General features: G+C 42.7%; 1 protein-coding gene across 1 annotated transcript in view; it reads right to left on the bottom strand.

Moving 5' to 3' along the window:
- LOC136157194 (uncharacterized) overlaps nucleotides 1-17764 on the bottom strand; it is a 112119-nt gene that overhangs the window by 10552 nt on the left and 83803 nt on the right. The window contains 10 exon segments of the mRNA XM_065919189.1: nucleotides 3248-3277; nucleotides 3279-3331; nucleotides 3836-3934; nucleotides 8331-8402; nucleotides 9592-9675; nucleotides 10179-10277; nucleotides 11487-11558; nucleotides 12764-12847; nucleotides 13352-13450; nucleotides 14665-14736. Of these exon segments, the coding sequence (XP_065775261.1) occupies nucleotides 3248-3277; nucleotides 3279-3331; nucleotides 3836-3934; nucleotides 8331-8402; nucleotides 9592-9675; nucleotides 10179-10277; nucleotides 11487-11558; nucleotides 12764-12847; nucleotides 13352-13450; nucleotides 14665-14736 (764 nt within the window).

Raw genomic sequence — 17764 nt, 5'->3', positions numbered from 1 at the left:
GAGGTACAAGAAGAACAAACCTTTAAGGACACCGCCGAGGATGCCTTTAACCACAGGTAGTACTGAGCGCTTCTCAAGGCCCGGTTTATGGCTTGTCTCCATGCCTAGGAAAGACAGTAAATCCAAGAGTTCCAGGAGGCCTGGTTCATGAACTAAAACAACGATCACATATGGATAACAAAATAGTCGCAAAAATGGACAAATGAGGGAAAAAATATGGATAATATGCAATAGTCAAAGGGGATGTGAGAAACGGCCTGGAGATTTTCCTAATAACATCTCCGCTTTGGTATCAGGAGGCATCCTACACAGGGCTGTTTCTTACATTCCCTGCAGAATATTCATCCCAGTTGGCTCTAATTATTTTTCATGATAGAGAAATAGTCATTATTTGACACCCAAATATTCTTTGTGGTTGAAAGTATGGGGGTAAAGAAATCTTTTGACGTGAGTACATCTTGGAGGAACTAGCACTAAATTCACCACGAAATATTCATGCACAATTGAGGTTTCAATAAACAGGCGTATTGATTGAATCATTGGTCATTGATCATTGATCTGAATCTCAGCGCCCGTCCCTCTTCCCAGAGTGCAGAAAATACAAACCTTTATTGTCCTCACTGAGGGTTAAGTATTCAATCTGGAGTGTTGGCAATTCCTCTCGTGTATGGTTATCGAAATGAATCCCGGAAATCATCACCTGACCTATGAAAGAGGGTAAATTGCAAGAGTTTCAGGAGGTCTTGGTGATGGAAATAAGAAAAGGATCAAACATGGATGAGATAATAACAGTCAAAAGACAACAAGGGAAAGGGCCTGGTCACTTTCATTATGTTGTATCAGCCTTGCTCCCACAGTCTACCCCACGAGGGCTGAGCTTCTTGCTTTCCCTGCAGTTGCCCTCCTATGTGGCTCAACATATCTTGATTACTCTTAACAATACAGGAATGAACATTACTTCACAAAGAAATATTTACCCTGGCCAAAACATGCAGGTACAGAATCTTTTTTCACAATAACACATTGTGTTGGAAAATGGACAAATCTGTTCTTGATACATAAATAAAGTCTTTATATTCGTAACTCGTCATTTGTTCTAAGAACTAATGTAACACTGTTCCATTCTTTTGGAATCCTGTTCCAAAACTAATATTTCCCTTGATCAGATGAGGAAACGGCAGATGACTTGGTCAGGACAGAAGCATGTGGGTGGCCAAGTCAGGACAACACACTGTCACATCACAACTAATTTGATACATGATAGATTGGTTAGGAACTCAACAATACAGAGTACTGGTGAGAGTTTCCAGGTCCAGGGTCTTACTATCACTACACATCTCGCCCCAAGACTCACCTGAGGCCTCAAATCACAGGGGAGGGTGAATCTGGGTGAGTCTATTTCTCCTGACACCAAATACATGGTTTTTCCACTAAGCATCAAATTTGAAACACCGAACAGGTGCCCCCGTCCAGTGATTTTTGATACCATATCTGTGGAGTCAGGGCCGATACCACAGGTTGAGGTATCAAGGCTGCCCTGACTATAGATGCTAGCCATGTGTTCTCGAGGTATCATGCTTCTAACCAAGTGACTCAAACTTGAAATTTCCATGATTCCACCTCCATGCTCAAAAACTCAATCGAACCAGTGACCAAATTCAGGAAACTCTTAATCACTGTTCTCAGATTAATGTACAGGAAAAACTCAGAAACAGTGAAATGGAGATCTTTAGCGCATGGGAGGAATGGAGATGGACGGAGCCTCCATGCCCTCCTGAGCAGACACCCTCACCACATCACCGTTTCTGCCCACCTCATAAAGTCTCTGAGCCAATATTTATATAAGGATTTTTACTGAGGTTTCACTCAGGAGTCATATGTATTCAATCGTCAGCCAGTGGTGACTGATCTCAGCCTCAGCGCCCTCCTCTCTCCCCAGGGGTGCAGAAAGTCCTAACCTTTAAGTGCTTTCTTGACTATTTCAGCCAATCCTGTTAGTATGCTGGCTCCCTTTGCGAAAATCTTGGTACCTATGAAAGACAAATATTTCAAAAATGTCAGGAATATTGGACCATGAACCAAGACAATGTTCAAATATGAAAAATAAAATGATAGGCAAAGTAAGACAAAGGAAAGGACTGTGGAATTTTCTAATATTGTGCAAGCCTTGGTCCCATGAACCAACCACACAAGGCCTGGGTTTCATGCTTTCCCGGCAGTTGCCTTTCTCAGTGGTACAGGTCTCTGTGACTAATTTTTAAATAGAGGGATAATCATTATTTGACAACAAATATTCTTTTTTTCTGGCCTCAAGTAGGTAGGTACAGAAATCTTTCATGAACATTTCCTGGTGTAAAAATGACTAAGAATGGCCATGAAATGTGAACATGCTCTTTATATGTATGACTCGTAATATGTTCAAAGAACTCATGCAACACTTATCTGCTGTTCAGATGAGGATTATAGATGACTTGGGAGAGGATACATGGCATGAAGGAGACAGGGTTGGAACAAGATACTTCCGTGTCACAACCCACTTGATATACTATCCTACTCTGCCAGGAACATTGAAAATACTGAGAACAGATAATAGCTTTGGGTGCAGTGTCCCACTTTCATTACTCCACGGGCCCAGCATGCACCCAAGCTCCCAAAGCACAAGGGAGAGTGACTTGGGTTTCCTTGACACAAATATGTGGTGTCTCTAGAAACAACATCCAATTCCCCAAACACCCACTGGATGTGCAGCAAGGCAATTTAATTCAGAGAGGAAATTGGGGGAGTGAATATCCCTTCTGCATGTTCAGGTCTCAGAACTGTCCTCACTTCAGATGCCAGTCATGTGCGTCCATCCCTCATGATTTGACAAAGTATCTAAAACTGGGAAGTTCCATTACCCCACCTCCATGTTCAATAACTCAGTTAATCTGAGGACCAAGCTCAGGAAGTCCACTCACATAGGCATCACGACTTGTTATATAGAATAATTCTAGGCATGCCAAAACGAGGAGATGTGCAAGGCAACGTGGAAGTGCAGTTTTGGGAAGCCTCCATGTCCTAAAGAACACAGGACCCTCACATCACCACCTTCCCTGTTTTAACAGCCCAGAAGCTCTCTGAATGCCCACATATCTGGATTCTTCTTGAGGTTTCACTGAACAGGAATTTTGATTGAATCACGGGCCAGTGGGCACTGTTTCCAGTCTCAGTGCCCTGTCCTCTCCCCAGAGGTGCAGGAAGAACAAACCTTTAAGCACACCGCCGAGGATGCCTTTAACCACAGGTAGTACTGAGCGCTTCTCAAGGCCATATTTATGGCTTGTCTCCACACCTAGGAAAGACAGTAAATCCAAAGAGTTCCAGGAGGCCTGGTGCATGAACTAAAACAACAATCACATATGGATAACAAAGTATTCGTCAAAAATGGACAAATGAGGGAAAATATATGGATAATATACAATAGTCAAAAGAGAACACGGGAAAGGACCTGGAGACTTCCCTATGAATTCTCAGCTTTGGTATCAGGAGGCAACCTACACAGGGCTGTTTCTTACATTCCCTGCAGAACATTCATCCCAGCTTGTTCTAATTATTTTTCATGATAGAGGAATACTCATTATTTGACACCTAAATATTCTTTGTGGTCCAAAGTAAGTAGGTAAAGAAATTTTTTAGATGAACACATACTGGCAGAACATGCACTAAATTCACCATGAAATATTTATGCACTGTTGAGGTTTCAACAAACAGGCTTATTGATTGAATCACTGATCATTGGTCATTGATCTGAATCTCAGTGCCCTTCCCTCTTCCCTCAGGTGCCGAAAATACAAACCTTTATTCTCCTCACCGAGTGTTGAGTATTCAATCTGGAGTGTTGGCAATTCATCTTGTGTGTGGTTATCGAATTGTATCCCGGAAATCATCACCTGACCTGTGAAAGAGAGTAAATTTCAAGAGTTTCAGGAGACCTGGTCTGTGAAACAAGAAAAGGAACAAACATGGACAAGATAATACCAGTCAAAAGACAGCCAGGGAAAGAGCCTGGAGACTTTCCTGATATTGTATCAGCCTTGATCACACAGGCTACCCCACAAGGGCTGTGTTTCTTGCTTTCCCTGCAGTTGCTACCCTCATGGGTCGTATCTTTTGATTACTCTTAATAATACAGGAATAAACATTATTTGATAAAGAAATATTTATACTTGGCCACAGTAATAGGTACAGAATTTTTTTTTCACCTGAAGCCATTGTGTTGTAAAATGAACAAATCAGGTTGTGACACATGAATAAACACTTTCCTTTCGTAACTGGTCATCTGTACTAAGAGCTCATGTAACATGTTTCCCCTCTTCATATGAGGAAACTGCTGATGACTTGGCCAGGAATAAGAATCTGGGTTGCCTGGTCAAGAGAATATACCATGATGTCACAACCCATTTGATACACTATTCATTGGCTAGGAACTCGACAATACAGAAAACTGGGTAGATTTTCCAGGTCCAGAGGCTAACTTTCACTACTCACCTCTCCTGAGCCTCATCTGAGCCATCTAATCACAGGGGAGGGTGAGTCTGGGTTTTTTCCTGACACCAAATATGTGGTTTTTTCAACGACAATCCAATTCCCAACACCCAATGGAGCACCCCGTGTCCATTGACCTCTGAGACCATATCTGTGGAGTTAGTATTGATGCCACAGGTTGAGGTATCGAGACTCCCCAGACTTCAGATGCCAGCCACGTGTTCTTGGGTTATCATGTTTCTGAACAAGTGATTAAAACTTGAAATTTCCACTCTACCTCCATGCTCAAAAACTCAGTCACACCAGTGAACAAACTCAGGAGAACTCTTAATCACTGTTCTCAGAGTAACATACAGGAAAACACTCAGAAACAGTGAAATGGAGGAGATCTTTAGGGCACAGCTGTAGTGGAGTTGGATGCAGGTTCCATGACTTCCTGAGCACAGCACCCTCAACTCATGACCCTTTAGTGTCACCTCATAAGCTGTCAGAGCCAATGTTTATGGATTTTTATTGAGGTTTCACTCAAGAGTGATATGTATTGAATCATCAGTCAGTGGTGACTGACCTCAGTCTCAGCGCCCTCCTCTCGCCCCAGAGGTGCAGAAAGTCCTAACCTTTAAGTGCTTTCTTGACTATTTCAGCCAATCCTGTTAGTATGCTGGCTCCCTTTCCGAAAATCTTGACACCTGTGAAAGACAAACAGTTTAGGAATCTTGTACCATGAACCAGGACAATGTTCACATATGAAAAATAAAACGATAGGAAAAGGTAAGACAGAGGAAAGGCATGGAGAATTTTCTAATATTGGACAAGCCTTGGTCCCATGAACCAACCACACAAGGCCTGGGTTTTATGCTTTCCCGGCAGTTGCTTTTCTCAGTGCTCCAGGTCTGTGTGATTCACTTTTAAACAGAGGGATAATCATTACTTGTCCCAAAAATATTTGTTCTTTCTGGCCCCAAGTAAGTAGGTACAGAAATGCTTCACAAACATTTACTGGTGTAAAATGACAAAACATGGCCCTGAAATGTGAATAAATGTTTATATTTATGACTTGTAATATGTTCAAAGAACTCATGAAGCACTTATCTGCTGTTCAGATGAGGACTCTACATGACTTGCCGGAGGACACATGGCATGAGGGTGGCAGGGTCCGAACAAGATACACCCTGTCACAACCCACGTGATGTACTATCCTATTCTGTCTGGAACTCTGAAGATACCGATAACTGGTATCAGCTTCTGGGTGCAGTGTCCTACTTTTTTAACTCCCCTGGCCCAGCACTCACCTGAGCTCCCAAAGCACAAGGGAAAGAGAGTTGGGTTTTCTTGACACCAAATATATGGTGTTTCTAGAAACAACATCCCATTACCCAAACACCCACGGGGTATGCAACAAGGCAATTTAATTTGGAGCAGAAATCAGGGGAGTTAACATACATTCTGCATGTTAAGTCTCAAAATTGTCCCGAGTTCAGGAGCCAGCCAAATGCACCCATTCCTAATGATTTGGCAAAGTATCTAAAACTGGGAAGTTCCATTACCCCACCTCCATGTTCAATAACTCAGTTAATCTGATGTCCAAACTCAGGAAGACCACTCACATAGGGATCGCACCCTGTTATTAAGGATAATTCTAGGCACACAAAAATGAGTAGATGTGCAAGGCAACGTGGAAGTAGAGTTGTGGGGAGCTCCATGTCCTAGAGAACACAGGACCCTCACATCCCCACCCTCCCTGTTTTAACAGCCCAGAAGCTCTCTGAAAGCCCACATTTCTGGATTCTTCTTGAGGTTTCACTAAACAGGCGTTTTGATTGCATCACGGGCCAGTGGGCACTGTTCCCAGTCTCAGTGCCCTGTCCTCTCCCCAGAGGTGCAGGAAGAACAAACCTTTAAGCACACCGCCGAGGATGCCTTTAACCACAGGTAGTACTGAGCGCTTTTCAAGGCCATGTTTGTGGCTTGTCTCCACACCTAGGAAAGACAGTAAATCCAAGAGCTCCAGGAGGCCTGGTCCATGGACTAAAACAATGATCACATATGGATAAAAATATAGTCATCAACAGTGGACAAATGAGAGAACATAATGGATAATACGCAGTAGTCAAAAGAGAATGTGGGAATGGGCCTGAAGACTTTCCTAATAATGCCTCAGTTTTGGTATCAGCAGTCAACCTACACAGGGCTCTTTCTTATATTCCCTGCAGAACATTCATCCCAGCTTGTTCTAATTATTTTTCATGATAGAGGAATACTCATTATTTAACACCCAAAGATTCTTTGTGGCCCAAAGTAAGTAGGTAAAGAAATCTTTAAAAAAAAAAAAAGAAAGAAAGAAATCTTTTGAGATGAATACATCTTGGCGGAATATGCACAAAATTCAGCATGAAATATTTCTGCACTGTTGGGGTTTCAAGAAACAGGCGTACTGATTGAATCATTGGTCATTGATCTGAATCTCAGTACCCGTCCCTCTTCCCCAAGGTGCAGAAACTACAAACCTTTAGTCTCCTCAGTCAGTGGTGAGTATTCAATCTCGAGTGTTGGCAATTCCTCTTCTGTATAGTTATTGAATTGTATGCTCGAAATCATCACCTCATCTGTGAAACAGAGTAAATTTCAAGAGTTTCAGGAAACCTGGTATATGAAACAGGAAAAGGATCATCCATGGATAGGATAATACCAGTCAAAAGACAACACGGGAAAGGGCCTGGAGACTTTTGTTATGTTGTAAAGCCTTGCTCTCACAGGCTACCCTACGAGGGCTGTGTTTCTTTCTTTCTCTGCAACTGCCCTCTTCCATGGCTCCACATCTTTTCATTACTTTTAATAATACATAAATAACCTTTTCCAACAAGAAATATTTTTACTTGGCCACAGCAAGTAGGTAGAGAATATTTTTTCAGATTAACACATTGTGGTGGGAAGTGGACAAATCTGGTCATGACACGTGGATAAACTGTTTCTACATAACACCTCATCTGTTCTAAGAACTCATGCAACATGTTTCCCTGTTCAGAGGAGAAAACTGCAGATGACTTGCACCAGCACACACATTTGGGTGGCTTGGTCAGGATATGATACTGTCATGTCACACCGCATTTGATACACTATTGCTTGGTTAGGAACTTGACAATTCTGAGAACTGGTGAGAGTTTCCAGGTCCAGAGTCTAACTTTCCTAACTCACCTGTCCTCAAGCCTCACCTGAGCCATCACGTTACAGTGGTGGGTGACCCTGGGATTTTTCGTAACACCAAATATGTGGTTTTACCAACAACCATCCAAGTCCCAACTCCCAACATGCTGCCCAAAGTCCACTGACTTCTGATACCATCTGTGGAGTTCGGGCCAATGCCACAGGTTGAGGTAGGAGACATCCCTGACTTCAGATGCTAGCCATGTCCTCTTGAGTTATCATGTTTCTGACCAAGTGACTGAAACTTGAAACTTCCACAACTCCACCTCCATGCTCAAAAGCTCAATCGAACCAGCGACCAAACTCAGGAAAACTCTTAATCACTGCTGTCAGTGTGCATTACAGGAAAAACCTCAGAAACAGTGAATACGAGGAGATCTTTAGTGCGTGGGAGGAATGGAGATGGACGGAGCCTCCATGCCTTTCTGAGCAGAGCACCTTCAACTCACGACCATGTCTTCCCCCCTCATAAGTTTGCCAATATATATCGAGTTTTATTGAGGTTTCACTAAGAATTCAATATGTACTCAATCGCCAGCCACTGGTGCCTGATCTCAGCCTCAGTGCCCTCCTCTCTCTCCAGGGGTGCAGAAAGTCCTAACCTTTAAGTGTTTTGTTGAGTATTTTAGCCAGCCCTCCTAGTAGAGTAGCTCCATTTCCGACAATCTTGGAACCTATGAAAGACAAAAATTTCAGGAATATTGGAACATGAACCAGGACAACGTTCACATATGAAAAATTAAATGATAGGGAAAAGTGAGAAAAGGAAAGGCCAGCGGAATTGTCTAATATTGTAAAATCCTTGGTCCCATGAACCAACCACACAAGGCCCGGCAGCTGCTCCTCTCAGTGTTCTAGGTCTCTGTGATTAATTTTTAAACAGAGGGATAACCATCATTTGAGCCATAAATATTCTTTTTCTCTGGCCCCAAGTAACTAGCTACAGAAATCGTTCATGAACATTTCCTGGTGTAAAATGACCAAACATGGCCATGAAATGTGAATAAGCTGTTTATATTTATGACTGGCATTATGTTCCAAGAACTCAGGCAGCACTTATCTGCTGTTCAGGTGAGGACGGTGGATGACTTGCTAGAGGACATATGGCATGAGGGTGACAGGGTCTGAACAAGATACACGCTGTCAGAACTCACTTGATACACTCTCCTATTCTGAAGGGAACTCTGAAAATACCGATAACTGGTAACGGCTTCTGGGTGCAGTGTCTCACTTTCATTATTCCCTGGCCCAGCACTCACCCGAGCTCCCAAAGCACAGGGGAGAGTGACTTGGGTTTCCTTGACCCCAAATATATGGTGTCTCTAGAACAACATCCAATTCCCCAAATACCCCCTGGGTGTGCCACAAGGCAATTTAATTCAGAGAGGAAATCAGGGGAGTGAGTATACATTCTGCATGTTGAGGTCTCAGAACTGTCCTCACTTCAGAAGCCAGCCATGTGCGCCCATCCCTCATGATTTGACAAAGTGTCTAAAACTGGGAAGTTCCATTACCCCATCTCCATGTTCATTAACTCAGTTAATCTGATGACCAACCTCAGGAAGACCACTCACATAGGGATCACGACTTGTTATTAAGGATAATTCTAGGCACACCCAAATGAGTGGATGTGCAAGGCAACATGGAAGTGGAGTTGTGGGGAGCCCTATGTCCTAGAAAACACACAACCCTCACATCCCCACCCTCCCTGTTTTAACAGCCCAGAAGCTCTCTGAAAGCCCACATTTGTGGAATCTTCCTGAGCTTTCACTAAACACGTGTTTTGATTGAATCACGGGCCAGTGGGCACTGTTCCCAGCCTCAGTGCCCTGTCCTCTCCCCAGAGGTGCAGGAAGAACAAACCTTTAATCACACCGCCGAGGACACTTTTAATCACTTTTTTTACTGAACGCTTCTCAAGGCCTGGTTTATGGCTTGTCTCCACATCTAGGAAAGAAAGTAAGTTCCAAGAGTTCAGGAGGCCTGGCCGTGAACTAAAACAACAATCAAATATGGATAATAAAATCTTCGTCAACAGTGGACAAATGAAGGAACAACAATGGATAATACACAATAGTGAAAAGGGAATGTGGGAAATGGCTCAGAGACTTCCCTAATAGTGTCACAGCTTTGATATCAGGAGGCAAGCTACACAGGGCTGTTTCTTACATTCCCTGCAGAACATTCATCCCAGCTTCTTCCAATTATTTTTCGTGATAGAGGAATACTCATTATTTGACACCTAAATATTCCTTGTGCCCCAGTGTAACTACGTAAAGAAAATTTTTAGTTGAAAACATATTGGCGGAACATGCACTAAATTCACCATGAAATATTTATGCACGGTTGAGGTTTCAACAAACAGGCTTATTGATAGAATCATTGATCATTGGTCATTGATCTGAATCTCAGGGGCCTTCCCTCTTCCCCGAGGTGCCAAAAATACAAACCTTTATTCTCCTCACCGAGTGTTGAGTATTCAATCTGGAGTGTTGGCAATTCGTCTTGTGTGTGGTTATCGAATTGTATCCCGGAAATCATTACTTGACCTATGAAAGAGAGTAAATTTAGAGTTTTAGGAGACCTGGTCCGTGAAACAAGAAAAGAAACAAACATGGATAAGATAATACCAGTCAAAAGACAACAAGAGTAATGGCCTGGAGGCTTTCCTGATATTGTATCAGCCTTGATCACACAGGCTACCCCACCAGGGCTGTGTTTCTTGCTTTCCCTGCAGCTGCTCCCCTCATGGCTCAGATTTCTTGATTACTCTTAATAATACAAGAATAAACATTATTTGATAAAGAAATATTTATACTTGGCCACAGAAAGTAGGTAGAGAATTTTTTTTCTTTCAGCTTAAGGCATTGTGTTGTAAAATGGACAAATCAGGTTGTGACACATGAATAAACTCTTTCCTTTCATAACTGGTCATCTGTTCTAAGAACTCCTGTAACAGGTTTCCCCTGTTCAGATGAGGAAACTGCTGATGACTTGGCCAGGAATATGCAAGTGGGTTGCCTGGTCAAGACAACATACGATAATGTCACAACCCATTTGATACACTATTCATTGGCTAGGAACTCGACAATACAGAAAACTGGGTAGAGTTTCCAGGTACAGGGGCTAACTTTCACTACTCAGCTCTCCTGAGCCTCATCTGAGCCACCAAATCACAGGGGAGGGTGAGTCTGGGTTTTTTCCTGACACCAAATATGTGGTTTTTCCAACAACCATCCAATTCCCAATGGCCCAACAGGGCGCCCAGTGTCTATTGATCTCTGAGACCATATCTGTGGAGTTAGTGCTGATGCCACAGGTTGGGGTATCGAGACTCCCCAGACTTCAGATGCCAGCCACGTGTTCTCAGGTATCATGTTTTTGAACAAGTGATTAAAACTTGAAATTTCCACTCTACCTCCATGCTCAAAAACTCACTCAAACCAGTGAACAAACTCAGGAGAACTCTTAATCACTGTTCTCAGAGTAACACACAGGAAAAAATTCAGAAACAGTGAAATGGAGGAGTACTTTAGGGCACAGCTGTAGTGGAGTTGGATGCAGGTTCCATGACTTCCTGAGCACAGCACCCTCAACTCATGGCCATTTAGCTCCACCTTATAAGCTCTCTGAGCCAATGTTTATGGATTTTTATTGAGGTTTCACCCAAGAGTCGTATGTATTGAATCATCAGCCAGTGGTGACTAAACTCAGTCTCAGTGCCCCCCTCTCACCCCAGAGGTGCAGAAAGTCCTAACCTTTAAGTGCTTTCTTGACTATTTCAGCCAATCCTGTTAGTATACTGGCTCCCTTTCCGAAAATTTTGACACCTATGAAAGACAAACATTTCAGGAATGTTGTATCATGAACCAGGACAATGTTCACATATGAAAAATAAAACGATAGGAAAAGGTAAGACAGAGGAAAGGCATGGAGAATTTTCTAATATTGGACAAGCCTTGGTCCCATGAAACAACCACACAAGGCCTGGGTTTTATGCTTTCCCGGCAGTTGCTCTTCTCAGTGCTCCAGGTCTGTGTGATTCATTTTTAAACAGAGGGATAATCATTGCTTGTCCCAAAAAATATTCATTCTTTCTGGTCCCAAGTAAGTAGGTACAGAAATGCTTCACGAACATTTACTGGTGTAAAATGACAAGACATGGCCATGAAATGTGAATAAATGTTTATATTTATGACACGTAATATGTTCAAAGAACTCATGGAGTACTTATCTGCTGCTCAGATGAGGACCATACATGACTTGCCGGAGGGCACACGGCATGAGGTGACAGGGTCCAAGCAAGATACACCCTGTCACAACCCACATGATGTACTATCCTATTCTGTCTGGAGCTCTGAAAATACCGATAACTGGTAACAGCTTCTGGGTGCAGTGTCCCACTTTCATTACTCCATGGGCCCAGCACTCACCTGAGCTCCCAAAGCACAAGGGAGAGTGAGTTGGGTTTCCTTGACACCAAATATGTGGTGTCTCTAGAAACAACATCCCGTTACCAAACACCCATAGGGTGTGCAACAACACAATTTAATTCGGAGTGGAAATCGGGGGAGTTAACATATGTTCTGCATGTTAAGTCTCAGAATTGTATCGAGTTCAGGAGCCAGCCAATGAGACCATTCCTCATGATTTGACAAAGTGTCTAAAACTGGGAAGTTCCATTACCCCACCTTCATGTTCAATAACTCAGTTAATCTGATGACCAAACTCAGGAAGACCACTCACATAGGGATCGCACCCTGTTATTAAGGATAATTCTAGGAACACCAAAATGAGTAGATGTGCAAGGCAACGTGGAAGTAGAGTTGTGGGGAGCTCCATGTCCTAGAGAACACAGGACCCTCACATCCCCACCCTCCCTGTTTTAACAGCCCAGAAGCTCTCTGAAAGTCCACATTTGTGGATTCTTCTTGAGGTTTCACTAAACAGGTGCTTTGATTGAATCACAGGTCAGTGGGCACTGTTCCCAGTCTCAGGGCCCTCTCCTCTCCCCAGAGGTGCAGGAAGAACAAACCTTTAAGCACACCACCAAGGATGCCTTTAACCACAGGTAGTACTGAGCGCTTCTCAAGGCCCTGTTTATGGCTTGTGTCCATACCTAGGAAAGACAGTAAATTCAAAGAGTTCCAGGAGGCCTGGTCCATGGACTAAAACAACAATCACACATGGATAAAAGTATAGTCATCAACAGTGGACAAATGAGGGAACAAAATGGATAATACGCAGTAGTCAAAAGAGAATGTGGGAATGGGCCTGCAGACTTTCCTAATAATGCCTCAGTTTTGGTATCAGGAGTCAACCTACACAGGGCTCTTTCTTATATTCCCTGCAGAACATTCATCCCAGCTGGCTCTAATTATTTTTCATGATAGAAAAATAGTCATTATTTGACACCCAAAGATTCTTTGTGACCCAAAGTAAGTAGATAAAGAAATTTTTTAGATTAATACATCTTGTCAGAACATGCGCAAAATTCACCATGAAATGTTTATGGATTGTTGAAGTTTCAAAAAAGATACTTATTGATTGAATCATTGGTCTTTGATCATTGATCCAAATCTCAGTGCCCTTCCCTCTTCCCGGAGGTTCAGACACTACAAACCTTTAATCTCCTCACTGAGTGTTGAGTATTCAATCTCAAGTGTTGCCAGTTCCTCTTGTGTATGGTTATCAAATTGTATTCCTGAAATCATCACCTGACCTATGAAAGAGAGTAAATTTCAAGAGTTTCAGGAGACCTGGTCCATGAAACAAGAAAAGGAACAAACAGATAAGATAATATCAGTCAAAAGATAACAAGGGAAAGGGCCTGGAAAGGTTCGGTATTTTGTATCAGCCTTGCTCCCACATGCTACCCCACAAGGGCTGTGTTTCTTCCTTTCCCTTCAGTTGCCCTCCTCCATGGCTCAACATCTTCTGATTATTCTTAAGAATAATACAGTAATAAACATTATTTGCCAAAGGTATATTATTATTTGGCCACAGCAAGTAGGTAGAGAAATTTTTTTTCAGGTTAACACATTGTGGTAGGAAATGGACAAATCTGGTCATGACACGTGAATAAAGTCTTTCTATTCATAACTCGTCATCTGTTCTAGGAACTCATGTAACATGTTTCCCCTGTTCAGATGAGGAAACTGCTGATGACTTGTACCAGGACAAAAGTATGTGGGTTGCCTGATCAGGACAAGATATATCATGTCACAACCCATTTGATACACTATAAATTGGCCAGGAACTCGACAATACAGAGAACTGGGGAGAGGTTCCAGATCCTGGGTCTTACTTTCACTACTCACCTCTCCCCAAGCCTCACCTGAGCCCTCACATCATAGGAGAGGGTGAGTCTGGGTTTTTTCCTGACACGAAATACGTGGGTTTTCCACCAACCATCCGATTCCTAACACCCAGTGGCCGCCCACTCTCAATTGATTTCTGATACCATATCTGTGGAGTTACTGCCAATGACACACTTTGGGATAGCAAGACTGCCTTCACTTCAGATGCCCACCACGTCTTCTCAAATTATCATCTTCCTGACCAAGTGACTTAAATCTGAAATTTCCACGACTCCACCTCTGTGCGCAAAAACTCAATCGAACCAGCCCCCATAATCAGGAAAACTCTTAATCACTGTTCTCAGGTTAATGTCCAGGAAAAATCTCAGAAACAGTGAAATGGAGATCTTTATGGCACGGGAGGAATGGAGTTGGACAGAGTGTCATGTCCACACCCTCCTGAGTAGAGCACCATCACCTCACAACCATTTCCTCCCACCTCATAAGCTCTCTGAGCCAATATTTATGGATTTATATGAAGTTTCAGTCAATAGTCATATGTGTTGAATCATCAGCCAGCGGTGACTGATTTCAGTCTCAGTGCCCTTTTCTCTCCCCAGAGGTGCAGAGTCCTAACCTTTAAGTGCTTTGTTGATTATTTCAGCCAATCCTGTTAGTATACTGGCTCCATTTCCGACAATCTTAGTACCTGTGAAAGACAGAGATTTTAAAATTTTCAGGAATATTGGACTATGAGCCAGAACAACGTTCAAATATGAAAAATAAAATGATATTCAAATGGGACAAAGAAAAAGGCCTGGAGAATTTGCTAATATTATACAAGCCTTGGTCCCATGAGCCAACCACACAAAGAGTAGGTTTCATGTTTTCCCAGCATTTCCTCTTCTCAGTGGTCCAGGTCTGTGTGATTAAATTTTAAATAGAGGGATAATCCTTACTTGACCCATAAGTATTCTTTCTTTCAACTCCTAGTAAACAGGTAGAGAAATCGTTTATGAACATATCTTGGTATAAAATGACCAAACATGGCCATGGTATTTGAATATGCTGTTTATATTTATGACTCGTAAAATGTTCCAAGAAGTCATGCAGCACTTATCTGCTGTTCAGATGAGGACTACAGAAGACCTCCTGAGGGACACATGGCATGAGGGTGACAGGGTCTGAACAAGATACACGCTGTCACAACCCAACTGATACACTCTCCTATTCTGAAGGGAACTCTGAAAATCACAATAATTGGTTACAGCTTCTGGGTACAGTGTCCCACTTTCATTACTCCATGGGCCCAGCACTCACCTGAGCTCCCAAAGCACAAGGGAGAGTGAGCTGGGTTTCCTTGACACCAAATACGTGGTGTCTCTAGAAACAACATCCAGTTCCTCAAACGCCCACTGGGTGTGCAGCAACGCAATTTATTTCGGATAGGAAGTCGGGGGAGTGAATATACATTCTGCATGTTGAGGTCTCAGAACTGTCCTCACTTCAGATGCCAGCCATGTGCGCCCATCCCTCATGATTTGACAAAGTGTCTAAAACTGGGAAGTTCCATTACCCCACCTCCATGTTCAATAACTCAGTTAATCTGATGACCAAACTCAGGAAGACCACTCACATAGGGATTGCACCTTGTTATTAAGGATAATTCTAGGAACACCAAAATGAGTAGATGTGCAAGGCAACGTGGAAGTGGAGTTGTGGGGAGCTCCATGTCCTAGAGAACACAGGACCCTCACATCACCACCCTCCCTCTTTTAACAGCCCAGAAGCTCTCTAATGCCCCACATGTCTGGATTCTTCTTGAGGTTTCACCAAACAGGTATTTTGCTTGAATCATTGGCCAGTGGGGACTGTTCCCAATCTCAGTGCCCCGTCCTTTTCCCAGAGGTGCAGAAAGATCAAACCTGTAATCACACCGCCGAGGATACTTTTAACCACATTTACTACTGAACACTTCTCAAGTTCCCATGTATGACTTGTCTCCAGACCTATGAAAGACAGTAAATTCCAAGAGTTTTAGGATGCCTGGTCTATGAACCAAAACAAGTATCAAATATGGATAATAAAATAGTAGTCAACAATGTAAAAAGGAGGGAAAACATATGGATAATGAACAATATTCAAAAGGGAACATGGGAAAGGGCCTGGAGACTTTCCTAATAATATCTCAGCTTTGGTATCAGGAGTCGACCTACAACAGGTTGTTTCTTACATTTCCTGCAGAACATTCATCCCAGGTTTTTCTGATTATTTTTCAGATAGAGGAATACTCATTATTTGACACATAAATATTCTTTGTTTCCTAAACTAGGTAGTGAAAGAAATTTTTTTAGAGTAACACATCTTAGCTGAACATGCACAAAATTCACCATGAAATGTGATTCAATTTTTATATTCATCACTAGTGATCTTTTCAAAAAGCCATGTAACATGTATCCCCTGTTCTGAAGAGAAAATTGCAGATGACTTGCCCCAGGACATGGCATGTGTGTTTCAGGGCCAGGACAAGATTCTGGCATGTTACAATCTATTTGATACAGTCCTTGATTATCCCAAGAACTCTGAAAATGAGGATAAATGGAAACGATTTATGGGTGCAATATGTACTTCCATTACTCCCCCTCTTTGAAGCATCACCTGAACCGCCAATCACAGGGGAGAGTGATTCTGGGTTTTTCCCTCACACCAAATATGTGGTGTCTCTACCAACAGCAACCAATTACCCAAACACCCACTGGGTGTTCAACAAATCCATTTACTTCTGATGGGAATCAATGGAGTTACTGCAGGTTCTGAAGGTTGAGGGCTCAAGATTCTCCTCAGTTCAGAGGGCAGCCATGAGGTCATGAGTCAATCATGCTGAGACCAAATAACTAAAATGGGGGGCAGGCAGGTCTATGACCCCAACTTCAAAATTCAACAACTCAGTAGAACCGGTGGCTGAACTTCAGGAAACCATTGCTTACTATTCCCAGATTAATGTACAAAATATAACTCGAGGCAGCAAAATGGAAGAGATGTGTAGGACAAAGGGAGTGGGAGGTGTCCCCAGCCTCTGTGCCCTAGTGAGCGTAGCACCCTCACTTCAACTTCCTCTATTCACCAACCCACAAGCTCTCTGAGCCCAGTTTTTATGTCTTTCTTCCGAGGGTCACTAAATAGGCACATTGGTTGGATAAGCCATTGGTGACTGATCTCACTTCCAGTTCCCTCCCTTCTCCTCGGAGGTGCTGGAATGACAGTTGTTGAAACCTGTAAACGTTAAATGGGTTCTTGTGGTTTCTTGGACACAAACCACACCTCAAGGTTACCTTGAGTTGTCTTTTGTTACTCATCTCATGACATCTAAAGTAAGGAAACTGCAAGAGTTTTAGGAGACCTGGGCCATTAGCTAAGAGATGGTTCAAATTTTAAGCTTTTTATTACTATACAGGGCTTCCCTGGTGGCTCAGCTGGTAAAGAATCCACCAGAAATGTGGGAGACCTGGGTTCAATCCCTGTGTTTGAAAGATCCCCTATAGAAGGCAAAGGGATCCCATTCCAGTATTCTGGCCTGGAAAATTCCATGGATGATAGAGTTCATGGGGTCGAAAAGAGTTGGACACGACTGAACGACTTTCACTTTACTTACTGTCATTACTGAACTACAGTGAGATTCAGGGACATGGCCGGGAACAAAAATAGAAATTCTCAGAAATGGGGTTCCTGATCTGGCA

This window comes from Muntiacus reevesi, chromosome 2, assembly GCF_963930625.1.
Source record: "Muntiacus reevesi chromosome 2, mMunRee1.1, whole genome shotgun sequence".
Taxonomy (NCBI): Eukaryota; Metazoa; Chordata; class Mammalia; order Artiodactyla; family Cervidae; genus Muntiacus; species Muntiacus reevesi.
The sequence above is the reverse complement of the archived record's forward strand: the minus strand, read 5'-3'. Positions and strand labels throughout refer to the sequence as shown.